This window comes from Pongo pygmaeus, chromosome 2 (genome assembly GCF_028885625.2).
Source record: "Pongo pygmaeus isolate AG05252 chromosome 2, NHGRI_mPonPyg2-v2.0_pri, whole genome shotgun sequence".
Taxonomy (NCBI): Eukaryota; Metazoa; Chordata; class Mammalia; order Primates; family Hominidae; genus Pongo; species Pongo pygmaeus.
The window spans coordinates 57221911-57242053 of NC_085930.1; the positions used below are offsets into that span (position 1 = coordinate 57221911).

The window sequence follows — 20143 nt, forward strand, 5'->3', positions numbered from 1 at the left end:
GGCTGAGGAATGTAAGACTTCAGAGACACAGGACTGAGGCAATAAATGGCTTGGGGATTTATAGTCTTTGTTTAATGGGCTGTATTTGGACTAAAGGTAAAATAAACTGTTGTCTTAGAAAAAGGACAATTAGCAATATTAAAACTTTTGTTGGTATTTAGCCCATGCTAAATAAGGGCTTATGCTTTGATTTTACAGTAGCAAATGGAACTAGGGAATTTTTATATGCTTCTTTTCAAGTGTGAAGTTTATAATATTGAGTCAGGCTCTACTAAATCCCTCTGGTGTGCCCACAACTCTAACCAAAGCAAAAGCCTTTGCTTAACTTAACATCAGGCTCAGGAATAGAGTAAATAGGAGCAATTTCTTAATTTGCTCATTGTTCTTTCCTCACAATGGAATCATCTATTTGAGCCTCAAGTTGGGAGGTGGTAGGTTTTGCTGAAAGAAGTTGAGAGAAACATGCTGGCTGAATTCAAGGTCCAGTTCCACCACCAACTAGCAGTCTGATTTTGGAAGTCCCTTTTCTTTCTCTTTAGACTTTAGTTTCTTCTTCTGTCTAGTGTGGCATGCCTTGATTCCTAAGGTTCCCTCCAGTTCTCACTTTCTGTAATTCAGCCTAGCTGCCCTCATCGACCAGGCCATACTTCTTCTCTCCCATGAAATCTGACCACGTGACTGTTACACTTGACTTTAGGAATAAGACAAGAGCAACATACCCTATGGATATGTTGTTTTTGTGATTTACACAAAACATTAAGTTCTCTCTTTATACAAGCTTTGTAAATAAGAAATCTCTGGAGTTTGTGGCCATGATACTTAAAATTTACCTTGCCTGAGAAGAACCCAACCCCAACGTTTAAAAATAAATAAATTCTTAAAATAAATTAAGTTTTGTGAGGATCACTCTTCTCCTTGAGCATAAAGGCTAGAATACAAAATCAAGACGAAATCCTGGGTTGAAATCCCAGCCACACGTCTTAGGACCTGAGTGTCCTTATACATGTTCACCTGTCTCTCTAAGGCTTGCCTTCCTCTGAAAAGTAGTGATCATCAGAATCCTTACCACATAGGGTCATGTGAGGATGAAGTGGGATAACATGGGAGGATGGAAAGGGTTCAGTGAAGCCTTGCAACTAGTATATTTTGTACTCCTATTCTAGCACATGCTGCATTCTGTTGAAGTTATTTGTGTTCCTGTAGTTTTTCCAGCAGCATGAAGGAACAAATTCTTTCTTCCCTCTTTACATTCCCAGCATCTAGCAGAGCCAGTGTCTTGTGCCTAGCAAGTTCTCAATAGTAGTGTTTGCTAAATTAATCGAGAATGAACATCAGTGTGGGTGGAACAGATGTAGGTAAAAATAATGGAGCACAAATAATTTTACTAGTGTCAAAAAGGAAAGAAAAAAATCTGTGAGTTTTTTATTTTTATTTTTATTTTTCAGAATGAAAGCTACTCTGGGGTTAATAGGAATGTGGATCTGAGGGGCTGAGAGGAGGGGAAGAAGAAACCTTGATGTAAAACAATGGTTCTTAACCTGTCTGTAGATTGAGAATCACCTGGGAACTTCTTAAAAATACCAATGTCTGGGCTCCATCCCTCAGGGAGACTTAGTTAATTGGTCTGGAGTGGGCCCAGATTTTTTTTAACTTCCCAGGTGATTTTAAGGTACAACCAGGGTTGAGAACACTGATCTAAAAACCTCATTAAAGGACTTTGTGATTTCTGAACTGAGTATTAGGTAGAGGGAGTGACACAGACAGAGGAATGGAGAGGGGAGAAGAAAAGAGAAAAGATGTTCTGTATCTGAGGCTGATACCGATATTTAAAGAACACAAACAGTTTTTTAAAACACGTTACAAGTACAGGCAGCATAGCCAGAAATATCTAAATCTTACTCTAGACCACAGTCACCTCTCTCCTTGAGGAAATTAAAGTGGTACCCTCATCTGGTAACAAAGGAAAGCAAACTAACGCTTATTATTGTTAGCTGTGGCTTTTAGCCCTAAAGAAACACCAGTGCAGAGCATTCTGCTGAGTATAGCAGAAGGAATATCTCTGTTTCCTGTACTGTCTTATCTAGTGGTTCATAATCTTGGTTGCACGTTGGAATCACACCTGAAGCTTTAAGACTTACTAATGGTTGGGTCCTGGCCACAGAGATTCTGATGATATTGGTCTGGGGTGTGGTTAGGACATGGTGATTTTTTTTTTAAAATTCTCCAGCTGATACTTGGGAGGTTGAGGCAGGAGAATCGCTTGAACCCAGGAGGCAGAGGTTGCAGTGAGCTGAGATCGCACCACTGCACTCCAGCCTGGGCGACACAGCGAAACTCAGTCTAAAAGAAAAAAAAGAAATTCTCTGCTGAGTCTGTTATGAGCCAGGGTTGAGAGAAGCAGTCTAACAGCATTAAAGCCCACCATTGTTTCCAATGATATACAGTAGGTGAGTACATAAACACCTGTCCGTAAGATTTTATATTTACATTTTGTACAAGCCATTCAATAGTTCCATCAGCAATCAAAAGTGCATTCATTATAATTTCTCTGAGGGAGAGGAAAAAGTGAGAAAATGAATATTTTAAGCCTACTAGATGCCAAGCACTGTATACATTGTATCTCACTTAGTTCTCACAATATCCCTGAGAAGTCCTCTTTGTGATTCCCATTTTACAGACAAGGAAATCCAGGCTCAGAGAGGGTAAGAAGCCCAGAGTCTCACCATTCATAGCATACAGAGCAAACCTAAGCTGGTTCTTCCCCCAAGCTCTCAGGTACTTTCCACCACAGCATATGACCTCAGTTCTCTAAAGAGGCTCATTTGTTCATTGATTAGGTATTTATTGGGTGATATGAGTGAAGCATTGTGCTAGGGCCTGAAGAGGCAGAGATGGATACGACTGATGTGGCCCTGGCATCAGGAAGCCTGCATTCCTGGAACAATATGGATAAGTTAATAAGGAACCAACCCCAGTGGAAGTGTTCTGATTGGGGTATGGGCACAGGAAATTGTGGGGGCACATCAGAAAGAAGTCTCAATAGAACTTTTTAAAAAAGAGCCTGAAAAATGATTTCCTCACAAATATATTCCACTACTTGATGGAAAGAGGAAACATGTCTTTTTGCATTTCTGAGAGCCCATAAGAAAAACAGATATATCAATAGATTGAGAGGAGTAATGTCAGCACAAGCAAACTCTGCCTGCTGCTGATTGACAAATATTTACCATTTGATGGGCTTTAACTGGGACTTATGTCAGTGTGTTTGGGGGCAGTGGGAGAGGGGGTAATTTCTATTCTTCTAGGTGTGGCTGGAATAAATCTTCATGTTCCTCCCATTTACTCCATCCACAGCATGATGTGTTCCTGAGGAGTGCAGAGGTGCAATAAGCATTGTCTTCATCCATTTTATTTCCTGTGTTTATCTCACATAAAACAACATCAAATGAGATGGATGAAAATGCAGGGACTGAGTCTCAGGACATGCTGGGAGCCTGCTCTGTTTGATGTCCTAAGCAGGTGGCTGTCCTCTTTGATAAATAACATGTGGTGTGGCAGAGGTGAGCCATGAGGCTCACATAGAAAGATATTTTTCCCAAGCCCAGCATCCTGAACACCAGAGACACATGCAGAATGAATATGAGCTACAACAAATCCGCATCGAGACTGGAAGTGAGAAAGAGCGTCTGCTTCTGCAGATGCATCTTAAATTGCATTTCCAGAAAGTAAAGATAAGGGTCAGGGGTCATCCTACTATGCCAAGCACTGCAGAGGTAGAAATTTTTGTATTCTTACTTTTGATTTCAGTCAAAGAGGTGCTCTACCTCATCCCCTTGGTAATTGAAAATAGTAACTGGAAGAAGTTGGCTGCCAAAAGAACAAACCATTCTTTTCTCTGTCTCCCACAGATATTTCAGGAGCTAGGACTTGGAATTATGAAACAGACACAAAAAATAAACATGAAAAGATACTGAAATTATTACCATGTAACACCAGAAAAAAAAAGTATTCCCACTTTCCCATATTGTCCTTATATAAAACACTATTTTTGCCTCCAGAGATGAATTTCCCTTAGTATGTACAGACTTTCCTTATACTACCCCAACTATATGTTGCAGGTGTGTTGGTGGTGACAGTGATGGATTTCTGATGGTGTGAGTTAGAGTGATGGGGAAATCTCCCAAATGGGATTTATTTTTTAGGTAGCCATATGTTGAGATTGGCAGGCTCCTTTGGGTGTGATCCCCATGGAAGTATACTACCTTTTGGTGACTTATCTGCTGGGCTTTTAAGTCTGAACCATCATTGGTTGGGATCCTGTTCTTCAGCATCTCAAAGTGTCAGCATCAGGACCAAACCTGCATTGGGTCTAGATTGTTGGATGAGGAGCCAGGGAAAGGACTTGGACAGAACTAAGAAGCTGCAGAGCCAGGTGGACTCAGGGATCAGAATAAGCAAGCAGTCCAGAGTTAGGATTTTCCTAGATAGAAGAATCTGAACAAGGCCGAATAAGAAATATGTAGACAATCCAAATCAAGAAACAACATGGGTCACAACTTGCAACAAGTCGGAGACAGTTAGAAACCAAGAGGACATGAATGTGAGAAGGCAGAAAGTGGAAAGTTTAAGGTAAGAGTCAGGAGTCAGGAAAGCCACAGGACTAAGGAGCAGTGGTCTATATTTATTGTGTATCAGGTACACACAGTAATATGTGTATATGAGAGATATTTTACATGCATCATCTCATCTAATCCCACAAGTTTAGGAGGTAGGTAGCTTATGAGTTGGTAGGTATGTAAATTCATATTTTACATATGAGCAAAATGAGGCTTCTGAGAGTCTAGGTAATTTGCCCAAGGTCAGGATTCCAACTCAGGACTGTTCCAAAGTTAGTACACTTTCAGGTAGTCTTTGAGAGCCAAGTAAGGAATCAAATTCAAGTTACTAGTGGAGAGAAGGACTTTGATTACTAAGGCAGTTCCTTTGCTCTCTCTCTGAGATCATTAATTTCTGAGGCAGAAATTTATTTGATGAAGGCTACCTTGGGCCTGCTGATGATAATGTATAAATAGGAGAACTGGCATGGTGAAGAGAGGGAGTGTGTGTGTGCACCTGTGCTCATGAATTAGGAAAAGTATATAGGAAAAGTAAGACAAGGAGGTAAACAAGGAATGGGGCCACAGCTTCTGGCTGGCATATATTGGCTCAAGGCTCCCATTGTAGGTCAGATGGTTGACAGTTTATTAATGTTGGGTGGTTTATACATAAACATTGGGAACACTTGTCAGTGACTGGCTGGGCTTACTAATTGTAAATCAGCAGAAAAACTTTGAGCAAACTCTCCTTGAGTGGGCACAACTTTAAGTGAAGCTTTTTCTAAATGGATAAGCACACATTATCTGTGTGGTATTGCTGGGTTGTATTTATTAGATGTGTTTGCCTGAGTTTTATAAGTAATATATGAGAGCTAGCTTATATTTCTAACAGTGCCTTTTTTTAGAGGACCTAAGTAGTTGGCTAATAAAATCATCACTGTCCATGTGCAACACTTGCAGGGAATTTAAAAGGAATTTTTAAAAATCACTATTGTGCAGCTACTCTCATTGGAGTGAACTTACCATCTAATGATAAATTATATCTGACCAGCTAAAAAAAAAAGTGTGTCATTGGCCGAAGTACTGAGACAGTCTTTTGGTTTGGTTTTCGATTTTCCAATATGATTTAGAGGCTTGTTTGTGAATATTCTGGGTGTTGGCAAATCCCCCAGCAGGAATTGCTGGGTGCTGTCATGTCTAGGAATGGACCTCTATATAACTCTAATTCCTGTTGATAGAAAGGAACTGATCATCCGTTGAATCCTCAGGCAAAGGATCAGTTAATACAAAAGAGATGGCGTAATTTTAGCATCCCAAACAAGGGCGCATTGTGGTGCCCAGTTTCACAGAGGAATGTTTAGAGTTTGGGAGGGTATGAATAATGGCTGTTTCCAAATTCCAGTTTTTTTATGCATATTGAAGGGAATGTAGCCTTCACAGTACTAGCTGGTTTTTAATTGTTTCCATTTTTTTTAAATCAGGAATTGAGTTGATCTGTGAAAAAGACATTGATCTGGCAGCCCAGGTGCAAGAGTTATTGGAATTTCTCCATGAGAAGCAGCATGAATTGGAGCTCAATGCGGAGCAGACTCATAAGCGGCTAGAGCAGTGCCTCCAATTACGGCACCTCCAGGCTGAAGTCAAACAGGTAAGCCCGGCGCTTCTTCCTTCAGCCTGGGTTTCTCAGCCAGCTGAGCCTGACCTGGGACCTGCTCCTTGTATGAGGTAAGGCATACAGAGCCACAGGTGCCCCTTTAAGTAACCAGCACTTCGAAAATAGGTAAGTTAAGGACTACTTGTATTAGTTTCTGAAAGCTTGGCTGCAATAACAAATAGACCCAATGATACAATGGCTCAAACAACAAATGCATGATTTCTCTCTTACATGACAATCCATTCCAGAGTTGTCCTCAGTCACTCAATCTGTTCTTTCTTTCTATCCTCAATCCTGTCAAGCAGTCCATGGGAAATATACAAATCCTTTATCAATAAATATATTTAGGATATAGAGTCAGGTTAATTAATTTGGGGCACCCGTGTGCCTGACACATAGTTAATATTCAGTAACTAGTAGCAATTACCATCACTATTTCCAAAGTGTGTATGGTTATTATAGGAAAGTTTTCTTGCCATATTAAAGTTGATTTTAAAAAGGAAAAATAACTTATCTGCATGAAGCATTATGCTAGGCATTTTATGCTAGATCTCTAGGAACCTGTGGGAACATACACACAACGACCAACGTCACATTTTAAAAATAGTACAGGCCAGGCATGGTGGTTCATGCCTGTAGTCCCAACACTTTGGGAGGCCAAGGCAAGAGAGTTACTTGAGGCCAGCAGTTTAAGACCAACCTGGGCAACATGGTGAGACCACACAAAAAATTTTCAATATTAGCTGAATGTGGTGGCACATGCCTGTGGTCCCAGCTAATTGGGAGGCTAAGGAAGAAGGATCACTTGAGTCCAGGAGTTTGAAGCTGCAGTGAGCTATGATCACATCACTGCACTACAGCCTGGATGACAGTGCAAGACCCTGTTTCCAAAAAATAAAAATTACAAAAAATACATATATTAAGAACAGACTAAGTGGTCATTGTTTTAATTACCTATTTGTACAAAGGTGGGGGTGAAGAAGTAAAAGTATAATAATAGTTCCATTTTGTTGAGTGCTATGGGCCTGTTACACACATCTTCATCAATCCTCACAACCATTCTCTGAAGTAAACTTTATTCTCATTTTATAGATTAGGCCACTGAAGCTTAAGAGGTCAGCAGACCATGGTCACCCTGAGGAGAGAACACACCACCACTCTCCACAGGTCCCGGAGGGGCTCCCAGCAGGGCAGGTACCACATCACTCCTGTGGTTGCCCCTTTCTGCCCCACTCTACCCAAATCATCCTAAGCAAAAAAACATCTTTCTTTTAAACATTTTTTTTTTTCTTGTCTATAGCAGCTGCTGGAGCTTTTACCTTTTTTCTTCAGAAAACCATAGCTCAGCATGCTGGAACTTTTGGAATTAAGCCTATTGATTTAGTATGAGGGCCGAAAACATCTTATTTTGTTTAATTGTTGCTTGATTCCTTATATTAAAGGTATTCCTTCCTCTAATGCCTCTGTCTTAGTTATTATATTGTTATTTATTATAATGGAAAAAACACTATCTTCTCCATTCCCCATCTCTCCCAATCAGTGCTGAGCCATAGCCCACACACACCATGCTAAAGATCTGTATTCAGCACAGATTAAATTCCTGAGCCCCAAGCAAGACCGGGTTACAGTGCTGCCCTCCAGGTTGTTTCCGCTTAATGACACTGGGATCACACCTGAGTCTCCAGAGAGACATGTTATTTATAAGGACTTGATGGAAATCCTAGCAGGCCCAGAACAGTAATGAGTATGCAAATTCTGCAACTTAGTAGTTAAGACTGGACTTTCTTTTCATATGAGAAATCTTTTCTCATTTATACTCTCATTTTAAGAGAACATGCCCATGGGGAGAAGTGGTGTTATGCTTTTCAAATGAGTAAACTAAGGTACCATAGGGTTAGTGCTCCCCAAGTCCTCTTGACTGGTCAGCTGAAACTTCAGCCCAGGCCTCCTAAATCCAAGGTCCTACAGTTTGCCTCTGCTGGCCCCCACTCTTGCCATGTGGTCCCAGGAGAAATAGAAGCCCTCCAACATTATGTGAAGCGAAATGAGCCAGGCACAGAAATACTACATGCATGTGGGAACTAAAAAGGTTGATCTCATAGAAATGGAGAGTAGATAGTGGCTATCAGAGGTAGAGAAGGGTAGAGGGGAGGGGAGGATAAAGAGAGGTTGGTTAATGGGGACAAAATTACAGTTAGAAGGAATACGTTCTAGTGTGGTATAATACAGTAGGGTGACTATAGTTAACAATTTATTGTATATTTCAAAATAGCTAAAAGAAAGGGATTTGAATGTTTCCAACACAAATAAATGAGGTGATGGTTATCCCAGTTACAATGTGCACTACACATTGTACATCTGCATCAAAATATCACATATATCCCATAAATATGTACAATTATGTTTATCAATTCAAAATTTAAAAATAAGAATCCTTCTAGCTGAATGGTCTGAGGTTTTCCTGACCTCAGCAGTACCATGTATGAGAGGACAGGAGCAGGCATGTCCTAAGCTTGATGGAGAGAGTGGCACCTGTCTGAGGTCAGCAGGGCTCCAGCAGGTCATCAAAGTCCTCTGCTGCACCTACTTGGTTATTTCCATCAGTGGAAGGTGGCAGGAATGACCATCTGAACAAAACGTAATGGGAAAATCATTCCTATTTGACTTTGAAATGAAATATATAAATTTGCTTTTGTTCCTGGGTTTTAATTTATTTTTCTCCAGTATCAGTGGTAGATTCAACTCCCTAATTCTCTTTTCCTTGGCTGATATTAAAATAGAAATATATTCATTCTCCAACTACACATCCTTTATAGGAGGAGACTGGGCTGATGATAAGTATTTTGTTAAATAGGGAAGTAGACTGTCTATATATAAATAATCCAGGGTGGACTAATATCTATATACATTCCCATTTATAATTTCATGTGTGGGAAGACAAAGAATTCTTTTGTGGGGATGGGAAGATTCCTTATTTCTACCATGACAAAAATGACACACCGTGGGATTGTCGTTCAAGACTGTACAAAATTGCTCAAACCAGATTCTCAGGAAATCTACCAAGCCCTTTGCAAAGGGCAGTCGAGGTGCCAAGGGACTGCTGCTTGGTTAAGCCACCATACCTCATTAGACAGACTTGTTTTCCTTGTCAGTGTAGGCTCTTTCCTTAGGGAGCACTCTGATCCAGTTTCAGAGAAGGCATTTGAGTTTGATGGAAATTGGTGGAGCGGGAAATATTGATTTGGAAGCTGTTGACTCTTGGAAAAAGGGAGTTAATTTAGATGTCGGTATTGATCAGTGATGCTAAATTTAGACAGTAGCTTGAGAGTCTCTTTTGAATATAGTCTCAAAAAAGAAAGAAAGAAAAAGGACACTTTAATTGAAATCCCATTAATGGGGGCAGAGAGGGAGAGGACAGTAATAGATTATGATACAACTATGTCATTAGAGCTCATAGATTAAAGGTTTAGATTTGATCATGGCCCATCATAACCTTAAGTGTAGTTTTACCAAAATTATATTAAACTGAAGTACTGAAAAGAAAGGAAGGCACAGATGTTAGACTAAAAATTATGTTAATGGACTCAGAACAAATGAAATTGATTGATGCAACTGATTTTCTTTCTGAGGGTTTATGTAGAACTTTATATCTAAGATAGATAGCCCAAACACCCCTAGAGAAATGGTGGACTTGAAGGGAAACCACTCCACTAATTGTAGCCCATGGAGCAGATCCCTGGACTACTCAGTGCCAAATTACTCTCCAAACCCGAAAGAGTGCTCTGATAGCTAGCAGGAAAATTACTACTCTGGTGAAGATGACCTCACATCTATTAGATAATTCAGAAAGATTTGAAAGACCTACCTAATGAGCATAAAACTAAATGAATTTCCATATGTGTTCCTGCAAAGCAGCGCATTTAGCAGAAAATAAACTAAAATGGATTTATAAAATGTTGTATCTCTAAGCTATGAGGAAAGAAGTTATATTTATTTGATTACTAAAGACATTGGCTTAATTTGCTTCTTTGCACCAAATGCTGGCCAAAATTTGCATATAATCAAGATGGACATTTAGGACAAAGGAGAAAATATTAGCATGTCCTCATTCCCCTGTGGAGAATACTGTGTTCAGTTCTGTTGTCTGAATATAAAAGAGAGGAATTGAAGTAGATCCAAAAGAGGGGCAGCCAACAGGACAAGTACTATCCTTTTGTTTCAAAATGGAGATAATTAAGAGGACATATGGCCACAGTCTATAAAACCATGAAGGATGAACATGGGCAGTCTCATAGACCTTGGGTTTTTAGAACTAAGGAACACTGGACATATGACAGGCTCCCTGCTACCATCCGAGGAGCTGATTATTTTTCCTGTGGCTAGAGTTTCAGAAACAACTATGCCTTGTGATAAATCATCTACAATAGCGGTCCTTAGAGTCAGTTGCCTTGAGTACAACCTCAAAGCTTTGTTGTAGGTATGACCCTGAGAACACAGCCATCTACAGGCAGCTTCCCAGCCTACATGGTTACAAGGCTCAGCCTGCCCAGCTTAAATGTCATCACCATTTGTGGATATCCACATCCACTTACTCAAATCCATTCTCCTGACTTGGGCTTAGCTGAGCTTTCCTGGCCTGAAGAAGCAATAGATCTTCATGTACAGTTCCCCCTCAAGCTCAGACTGAGCTGAACTTTTGGCCTAGCTCTTAAGTCCCCAAGTAGTGATATTCTTTCAGTCCTTCATTTCTACATAACTGATTTTCTTGGATACCCTATAAATGTAGGGGCACTCTTTGAGTTTTGAAAGTAGTGTGGAATGTTAGAGCTGGAAATTATCTTTAAAGATCATCTAACCTATTGGGTAAATTGTTGCCTAGAATGATTGATCAATGTCAATATTCATTTTACGGTTTGAAAAATACTTTTACATTAATTATTTTATTTTCTCTTTACCTCGTTCCTTATGCAAGGAAAGTGTTCACATTTTACAGATGAGAAAACTGAGCCTTAGGGAGCTTAAATGATGTTTGCAAGGTCACACAGCTCAAAATTAGTAGAACCAACATTTTCTCATTTTAATTATGATGTTTCTTAACTTGCACATATTTGTATGCTCACAGAAGAATAACTAGCTATTTTTATGAACCTGGAAGATTAAAAATACCAGTAATAGAAAACTATACCAACAAGGGTTATCAGTGATCAGAGTAAAAGGATAATGATGACAAAACAGCTAAGGAAGCTACATCACATCAGAATATGCCAGTAAGCTCACACAGATTCTGGAATAAAGCTCTCTTCTCATTAAGAGAGGTATAAATAATCACATCATTATCCAGCTTTTCTCCAAACTAAATATCACCATCAGTACCATCATAATCATCAGACTTTACATTTTACACATTGTTGAATCAACCCTGCAATGCAGAAAGGGAAGGTACAATTATCCTTATTTTACAGATGAGAAAACTGAGACTCAGAGGGTTTAAGTGATTTTGCCAGGTAAGTAAAAAAGCCAGATTTCTGACTCCAAATTTTATGTTATTTCTCTACTATGCCAGTTCTATGTCCAGGACTGACTCATTCATAGGCATCAGCCCCACCCTGGAGCTAAGCCATAGATATAAACTACCATGCATTTTTAGCTTCCTAAAATCAAATCTCCCACTTTAAAGTCCTGGAATGCCTTTTTAAACAGCATTTAGTAAATAAAAATGAACAAGGAAGTGATGTTATATAATTTAAAAAGTAGGTGCTGAAACCCATGATGTTTCTAAATGGGAAGCTGGTAAGTAGGGATCCCACCACCGTAGCTATAACTCATGTTTCCTGTTGGATGAAACTGGATAGAAAAATTTTCTAACAAAACTGAAGAGACCCAAAGGGAGTCAAATTGTCCTACAGACATTGATGTGTGATGCACTTGGAGAAGTGGTTTCTCTGACACCCTCAAGTGAATCTTCAGACCAAACAAAATGCAGTGAATCATGGCAGAGGGACACTGTGAGCTCCATTTCCCAAAGAGATGAGGCATTTGGGCATGCAGTCTATGAATGCATGTGCCCAAAGTTACAGGCAATTTTTCAAAATCATTAGCACCTCTAGCCAACCAGCCACAGTCCACCAGTGACAACAGGGATTTCACGCAAACACTCTGAGCAGTTATTTCCTGTAACTAATTGCTTTACAGATTGGCATCTCATCTACAATCTGCCAGCTTGGCCATGAATTAACATCTCAATCCAAGTAGCCCAGCTTCAGTGGGATTTATGACCTGATGTTATCTATGCACAATAAGGCATGAGTCATTTTTTGCCCAGGGATGAAATTTGAGAGGTGCCTATGAGTTCTAGAGCATGAGACTGGGCTTGGTATTTTCTAATTGTTCAATGTGAGGAAGTAGAGGGGAGAAAAATATGAAAGCAAATCTGAAACAGATAGTGGTGTCTTCTCCTTTGGCATGAGGTGACAGATGGGTGGTATTTACTGATCTTGAATTTTCAGAATAGCTTTTATTTCTTCTCCAAGAAAACTCTCAGACTCCCTAACAAAGAAAGTGTTTGGCAATGTTCTGGTGACCAGACACCAGGTAGGTTTTCGGAGCCTAACTCTTCCAGTTGCGTTATTTGCTCTGACTTTATTAGCTGGATAATTGCCACATCCCCATTTCACCTAGAACTGTCTAGACAGTGTCAGCTGTTTCTTCTTCTATCCTAATATTCCCTCGTTGAGTTTTCTTTCTCCCAGTACTTGTTAACATCACATAGAAGTTGTATTCAGCCTACCCATGGCCTCTAAATAATTTAAGTCAATTATATTATAGCTTACTCCCCTTTTTCTGATGATCCAGAATATGGGTTGTTACTTCTATTTTGCTTGTTTTCTTTCTCTTTTCTCCTTTTTTAGGGTTGTTTACCTACTGAAGTTCAAACCTGCCTACTCTTGGTTATTTTGCAAGGTAGAGGAAATTAGACTCACTGCTCAGGTGTGACCTGGGTATTCTCCATTACTTCAAAAACTACACCACGCCCATTATATGCAAAGTACTGTGCTAGGTACTATGTGAGACTAAAATACGACTAATATATTGCCCCAGATTTCAGGAAGTTTATGTTCTCAGTGGGGAATGAAACATAGGTTGAGATAAAGAAACCAGGAAGTCTGTGGTGAATACCATAAAGGTGGTACATATAAAATGATATGCTTGCACTAGATGAAGAAGAGATTGTTTCTAGCAGGAGAGATTAGGTGCAAAAGATTTCCATAAGTTGTTGTTATTTGAACTGGACCTTATAAAAAAAAGAAAAGGATACCAACAGATGGAATTTATTTATTTATACCATCCTATGTTCCAGAAGGAAGTTTAGACATGCATACAGTACAACCACGTTAAGTAATGTTTACACTATATGAGTGAGGAAATTGGGACAGAGGGGTGACGTGGAGCTGGGAATAAAGCAGGTACGTAAAATAAGTACCTTATGGCACAGGTACTCTGTATGATTGGGGAGATGATCATTTTAATTATGGAGACCTTTGCTGTCCTCTCTCCAACAGAAGATAAAAGATAGTGAACTCTCTGACTGAAGTCCCCATGAGAGGAGGCAACACCTCTGGGGACACTGCGGAAGGCCATTCACCTGTGTGCTTGTCCCGATTCCCTAGGTTCTGGGATGGATCCGCAATGGAGAGTCAATGCTCAACGCCAGCCTGGTCAATGCCAGCTCTTTGTCGGAAGCAGAGCAGCTGCAGCGGGAGCACGAGCAGTTCCAACTGGCCATCGAGGTAACACCCAAATCTGGCTGCACTGTCCTCCCTTCCCCTCTCTGCTCTGTACCACAGGCAGGGTGATTCTCAGGTGTGGGTGTTCCTTCAGTCAGCAAAGGCTGTACCCCTTCTAGTAGAATGGTCCAGGGAGCCTTCCTCTTACCCAAGAATTGATGGGGAAGCAAATGCGGGGGTTCATCCCCCAGGGAGGCCTGGTATTAGAAAACAAGTATTCACACTTCATATGAGAATCTTTGTTACCTATCACTACCTTCAACCTTTAAGGCCACTGGTACATTGGTTTTTTTATACATTCTAAATATGTACCATGTGAGGAAATGTAAAACTAAAAGGTTAGAAGTCACTTCCGGTGAAAATCACTCAGGTTTGAGGATAAACAAGTGCAAAGGTCATTATAAATTAGGATCCTATTTTTAACCATTTGGTTTACATGTAACCCTTAGATACTATTGTCAGAGTCTGCCTTTTAACAAGGATAATGAGCATTGGAGCAGATTGCACCAGATATTTTTACCCCGCTGAAAGTAGTTGTTCAATAATGCTGGTAGAACAATATTTAAAGAATAAACTGCAACCAGAAGAAGCTCATCAACAAGGGCTTTTTAGAAGGCTATTTAAAAATAAAACTTCATTTATGATAATCTAATATAAATTTTGTCTTGCTTTAAGTACCCTTAATTATCCTTTTTTACTGGGACATTGTCCTTCCCAGAGAGACTTGAACTGATTGCTTTAGAGTGTTGTAGGAAAAAGAGTAGGAAATGGGACATGGGAACTGTATTAAAAATAAAATAAGTTAATTACCAATGGGAAAAGAGACAGAATGAAAACTTCAAAGACATTCATTACTTTTGGTTCAGTATAGAATTCAACCCACTTCTGAGTGTGTAAGAAATGCAAAGATGTTATCTTTTACTAAAAAAAAAATTGTTAATGAGTCATTTCTACAACAATCATGGCAAAATAATAAAATTTTAATTGCCTGTGTCTTTTTATGCAGTAATCCAACTGATTGCTAGCCATTTTTAAGCTAGTGTTGACTGATTGCAACCATTTAATTTCCCAGAAACCATCTTGGATGTATAAACAGTGTTAAGATGCATGATATTTTCTTAGAAACCATTACTAGTACTAGAAGAACTGTCTGGGATTTGAGATTTAAAAACAAACTTCATATTGCACACACAGCATCAGCAAATCATTTTCTAAGGTGGAATTAACCAAAGGAAATTATCATCAGCTGTCTCTATTGTAGGTTTCTGACACACCAAAATATCACAGTGTTAGGATGTATTCACTATAAAGAAAAAAATCAGGATTGGGGTTATAATCAAGAATCGGGGCCAGACATGGTGGTTCACGTGTGTAATCCCAGCAATCTGGGAGGCCAAGATGGGCAGACTGCTTGAGGTCAGGAGTTCAAGACCAGCCTGGCCAAATGGTGAAACCCCATCTCTACTAAAAATACAAAAAAAAAAAGTAGCTAGGCATGATGGTGGGTGCTTGTAATCCCAGCTACTCGGGAGGCTGAGGCAGGATAATTGCTTGAACCCAGGAGGTGGAGGTCACAGTGAGCTGAGATTGCGCCACTGCACTCCAGCCTGGGTGACAGAGTGAGACCCTGTCTCAAAAACAAAAAAAGAATTGGGCACACAGTAGTCAAGTTCCCATAGTCATAAGCAGCAACAAAGAAAATGAAGGCTGAGCAATCAGACTAGAGGTATAGCACAGTTATGAGGCATGCTGGGCAGAATGAAGACAGCTCTTAGCCATACCTCCTCTTTATTTATCTTCAATGAAAAGGTTTACCTTAGTCAAATGGTGGGCAAGTAAGACCAAGTGTCATAACACACTTAAGCATCTCAATGAGCTTTTGAGGAAGCATGGGTAAATGTATTCACAGTGCTCGAAATGACTATATTCCACATGACTGCATATGCAATATGTATTCATTTGTGTTAGACACCATTTCATCTTTACAGAATAGAGGCTCACTAAGCATAAACACCTCTTAATCAGTTCTGGGTTTCTATCTGGATACAACTTGATCAAATATTCTTGGAATTGATGTTGAGATATAGGCCACTTAGTCTTGAGAGGGCATGGCAGAGCAGTTAGGATTTCTAGAAGATATTGGGAATGAAAGGTAGGCAGAGTCTGCATTGCCTAGAACAATGAAGGGAACAGAACCAGAATTGCAACATATGCTCCTCCAGGTGGCCTGTGCTTCTCCTTAAATGTCTCAGTTCAGACTAGGTTCTCCATCAGAAGGAAAATATGCCAGGGAAGATAAGCTATTTCAAAGGGAGTGAAAGCAGTTGGGTTTGGCTTAACCCATTTTGACAGTGTTACTAGAGGCCTTTACAATGATTGTTGGTGGGGAGCATAATTTGACTTCTTTCTTGAACCCTAAGAAAGGACCCTGGGTTCCATCAGGGAAAATAAAAAAGTTAATAAAAAATAAAAAGTAAAAAAGTAAATAAAAAGTTAATAAAAAAAAGGATTTAAAAAAAAGAACTTCTGGTCAGGTGTGGTGGTTCTTGCCTGTAATCCCAGCACTTTGGGAGGCTGAGGCCAGAGGATCATTTGAGGCCAGGAGTTTGAGACTAGCCTGGGTAGACAGCAAGATCCCATTTCTACAAAAAGTGAAAAATTAGCCAAGTGTGATGGCACACACCTGTAGTCCCAGCTATCCATCTACTTTGGAGGCTGAGGCAAGAGGATTGCTTGAGCCCAGTTCAAGGCTGCAGCAAGCCATGATTGCATCATTGCACTGCACTTCAGCCTCGGTGACAGATCAAGACCCTGTCTCAAAAAAAAGAAAGAAAGAAAATAGAGCTTCTACATATATATGTATCTCCTCAAGGGATATGTAAATAACATGGGGATTATGTATTGAGGTGAATTATCTCCTGCACTGTTGTGCCCCCCAGTGAAGTAATTAAGGGATGATGTAGGAGGTTACTCTCTAGCTTTATTAACCTGCCAAATTTATTCCTTCAACTGGAATCTTTTTCAACTGATTATTAATGTTTTAAATGATTGCATTGTTAGCTGATATTTGTGTTACATGAAGTTTCTTTTCATGTGCTGTCTATAATTGATCTGTAAAATGGGACTGCAGAAGTAACCTCCTTTGAAAACTCAATGTACAATTTTATTATTCTATTTGTAAAGGAAATTTATGAGCCAATTAGGGAGCAGATTGATATATAACTTCTGTTTCTCTACTCTAGAAACTGAAATGTCCTTAAAATCTAGAGTGCTGCAAGGAAAAAGAAAGAAATGGGGACAGGAGTTAGGGTCGTGAGAGATTAGCTAATAAAAATGTATGATATTCTTTTTTTAAATATGCTTTAAAAATAATAATGTATTAATGGTCATGACAAAATGGATCAGTCATTTAAAGCTCTTTAACTTCTCTGCATCTTTTCACTCACGCCTCACTCCACCCCCTCCCATACCACGCCTGGGTTGTTCCCACGGACCTTTCTCTCCTCTCCTTGTGCCCAGTCCCTCTTTCATGCCACTTCCTTGCAGAAGACGCACCAGAGTGCCCTGCAGGTACAGCAGAAAGCCGAGGTGCTTCTCCAGGCCGGCCACTACGATGCCGATGCCATCCGGGAATGTGCTGAGAAGGTGGCCCTCCACTGGCAGCAGCTCATGCTGAAGATGGAAGACCGGCTAAAACTGGTCAATGCCTCTGTGGCCTTTTACAAAACTTCTGAACAGGTGAGGGAAAGGACTGTGGGGCTTGTGGGGCTGAGATTGCCAGAGGGCTATTTTCTGCCTTGCAGTGTAAATGTGCAGTACTTACGTCAGCGAGAAGCCTGTCCTCTCAGTACTAACATTTGAAGAATAGTTTGTGGAAACACCACAGTTGACTTTCTTATCATCCTTTCCATTTGAGCACTGGACTGTGGGGTTTGTCTCTCATAAATTTCTGAAACTCACCAGATCTATAGGGAGGTGTTGAAATAGAAATTTGGTGTATACTAAATGCTAGATTTGGGCAGTATATTAGTCAGCTGTTACCACCATAGTGCGGTGTAACAAAACAACCCAAAACTTAGTGACATTAAACAATAAACATTTTTTTTTTGCTTAAGTGTCTTGGGTTCAGTTGATCTTGGCTGAACTTGGTAGAACTAGGCTTCGAGCTGCAGACTGGGTCTAGATCTGTTTCCATGTCTCTTGTCCTCCTTGACCTGAAGCCATCTCAGGCACATTTATAGTTAAAGGCAGGAATGCAAGAGTCCAAAATCTACCATACAAGTGCATTTCAAGTCTTTGCTTGTGTCATATTCTCTTTCATCTCATTGGCTAAAACAAGTCACATGGCCAAGCCAACATTAGTGAGGCAGCAATGCCTCCTATGCAGGTTGGGAGAGGAGAATGAATAGTTGCTGAACAATAATTAAATCTACCACAGTTAGGCATTATGCACTACTTGAAAAACACATGGTTCTTTCATTCCTTGGGCCCCCAGTCTAATGGAGGAAACACAGCTCTCTGTCATTGGGGAACTAGAAACACACCAGATAAGATGATGCTGCTGTGGGAGAAAAGGCAGGAGCTGGACAGCAGGGCCATAACGATGCAGTGTGTTACCCTTTCAATCTGTACAGCAATATGCACAGGGCTAAGAGGATTTTTAAAATGATTTGGGTGCTGCTAGGGAATTCTTTTTATGAAACAGGTTTAAAACAGGAGTAATTTTACTCAATGTATAGTAGTTTCCTTCTCTGAATTGTTCCCTGGTAGAAATAAATCAGAGAATCATTCTCCTTGGATGACTTACAGGGACCATCGGAAAGTCTCCCTTGGAGCAAATATGATGTGCACATCAGAGGGCCCTGCAGCCAGGGTTAGAGTCTCCACCCCTTCTCTCAGTCCTTTCTGTTGCTTCAGAGGGATGGCTCCTTTGATGGCGACAGAAGTGAGGAGCTGCAGACTAAGATGATAGAGAGCTTCCCCAGTTGATCCCTAGATTCAACACAGTCTCAATCAAATCCCAGCAAGTTTTTTTTTTTTGTAGAAATTAATACATTGATTCTAAGATTTATATGGAAATAAAATGCAAATGCAAAGAATACAAATGGAAAGAAACTAGAACAGCCAAAACAATTTTGAAAAGGAAAAACAAACTTGGACAAGTCACACGGCCTGATTTAAGAACTTATTCTAAAGCAGCAGGGATCAAGACAGAATCATATTTGGTATAAGAATAAACACAATGAGACAGAATACTTGTTATAGAAATATATCCACATATATACAGTCAGTTGATTTTTGACAAAAAAGTTCAATGAGTGAAGGAAAGTCTTTTCAGCAAAGGATGCTGGACAACTGAATATCCATATGGAAACAAATGAGGCTTAATTCCTGTCTAATATTATACACAAATGTTAATTTGAGATGGATCAAGATGGTGAAGGACACTGGAGTAAGAGTCAAGAAATTTTACCCTGAAGTGACTTTGCCGAAGGTTACTTTACCCCTCTGGATTTCTGTTTCCTGTCTTGTTAAAGTATTTATACCTAATAATCTTCTCATTTCTTCTAACTCCCAAATTGTTTGCTTCTAAGTTCAGTCCTATCATGGGACAGATCTCAAGCACTCTTTTTCTTAAAGTTTTTGCGTGTCTGTAAGCTGTTTTATCTCAAAACATGAGCTGCCTGCACGTTTCAGGCCTTGCAGAAAGAAAGGTGTGATGCTAGAGATGGGACTAGAGAAGTCACCTCGAGTTCGGTGACAGATCTTCTCATGACATGAGAAGCATGTCTGGCTATGAGAGTGTTCTTCCTGGGACAGCTTTCAGCACATCTTTCAGTTCAGTTCATAACTCAATGAATGCCCTATCCAAAGACATCTTTCATCTGGCTGGGCACGGAGGCTCACGCCTATAATCCCAGCACTTTGGGAGGCCAAGGCAGGTGGATCACTTGAGGTCAGGAGTTCAAAACCAGCCTGACCAACATGGTGAAACCCTCTCTCTACTAAAAATACAAAAATTAGCTGGATGTGGTGGTGGGTGCCTGTAATCCCAGCTACTCAGGAGCCTGAGGCAGGAGAATCACTTGAACCTGGGAGGCAGCGGTTGC

At 40.1% G+C, this 20143-nt stretch overlaps 1 protein-coding gene across 25 annotated transcripts in view; it reads left to right on the plus strand.

Moving 5' to 3' along the window:
• KALRN (kalirin RhoGEF kinase) overlaps positions 1-20143 on the plus strand; it is a 700623-nt gene that overhangs the window by 388610 nt on the left and 291870 nt on the right. For 17 of the 25 annotated variants that reach the window (XM_054480931.2, XM_054480928.2, XM_054480929.2 and 14 more), the window contains exons 15-17: positions 6077-6243; positions 13917-14036; positions 17553-17771. In XM_054480931.2, coding sequence (XP_054336906.1) covers positions 6077-6243; positions 13917-14036; positions 17553-17771 — 506 coding nt within the window. The remainder of the gene's footprint in view (positions 1-6076; positions 6244-13916; positions 14037-17552; positions 17772-20143) is intronic. The other 8 variants (XM_054480934.2, XM_054480938.2, XM_054480945.2 and 5 more) reach the window with 1 other exon arrangement.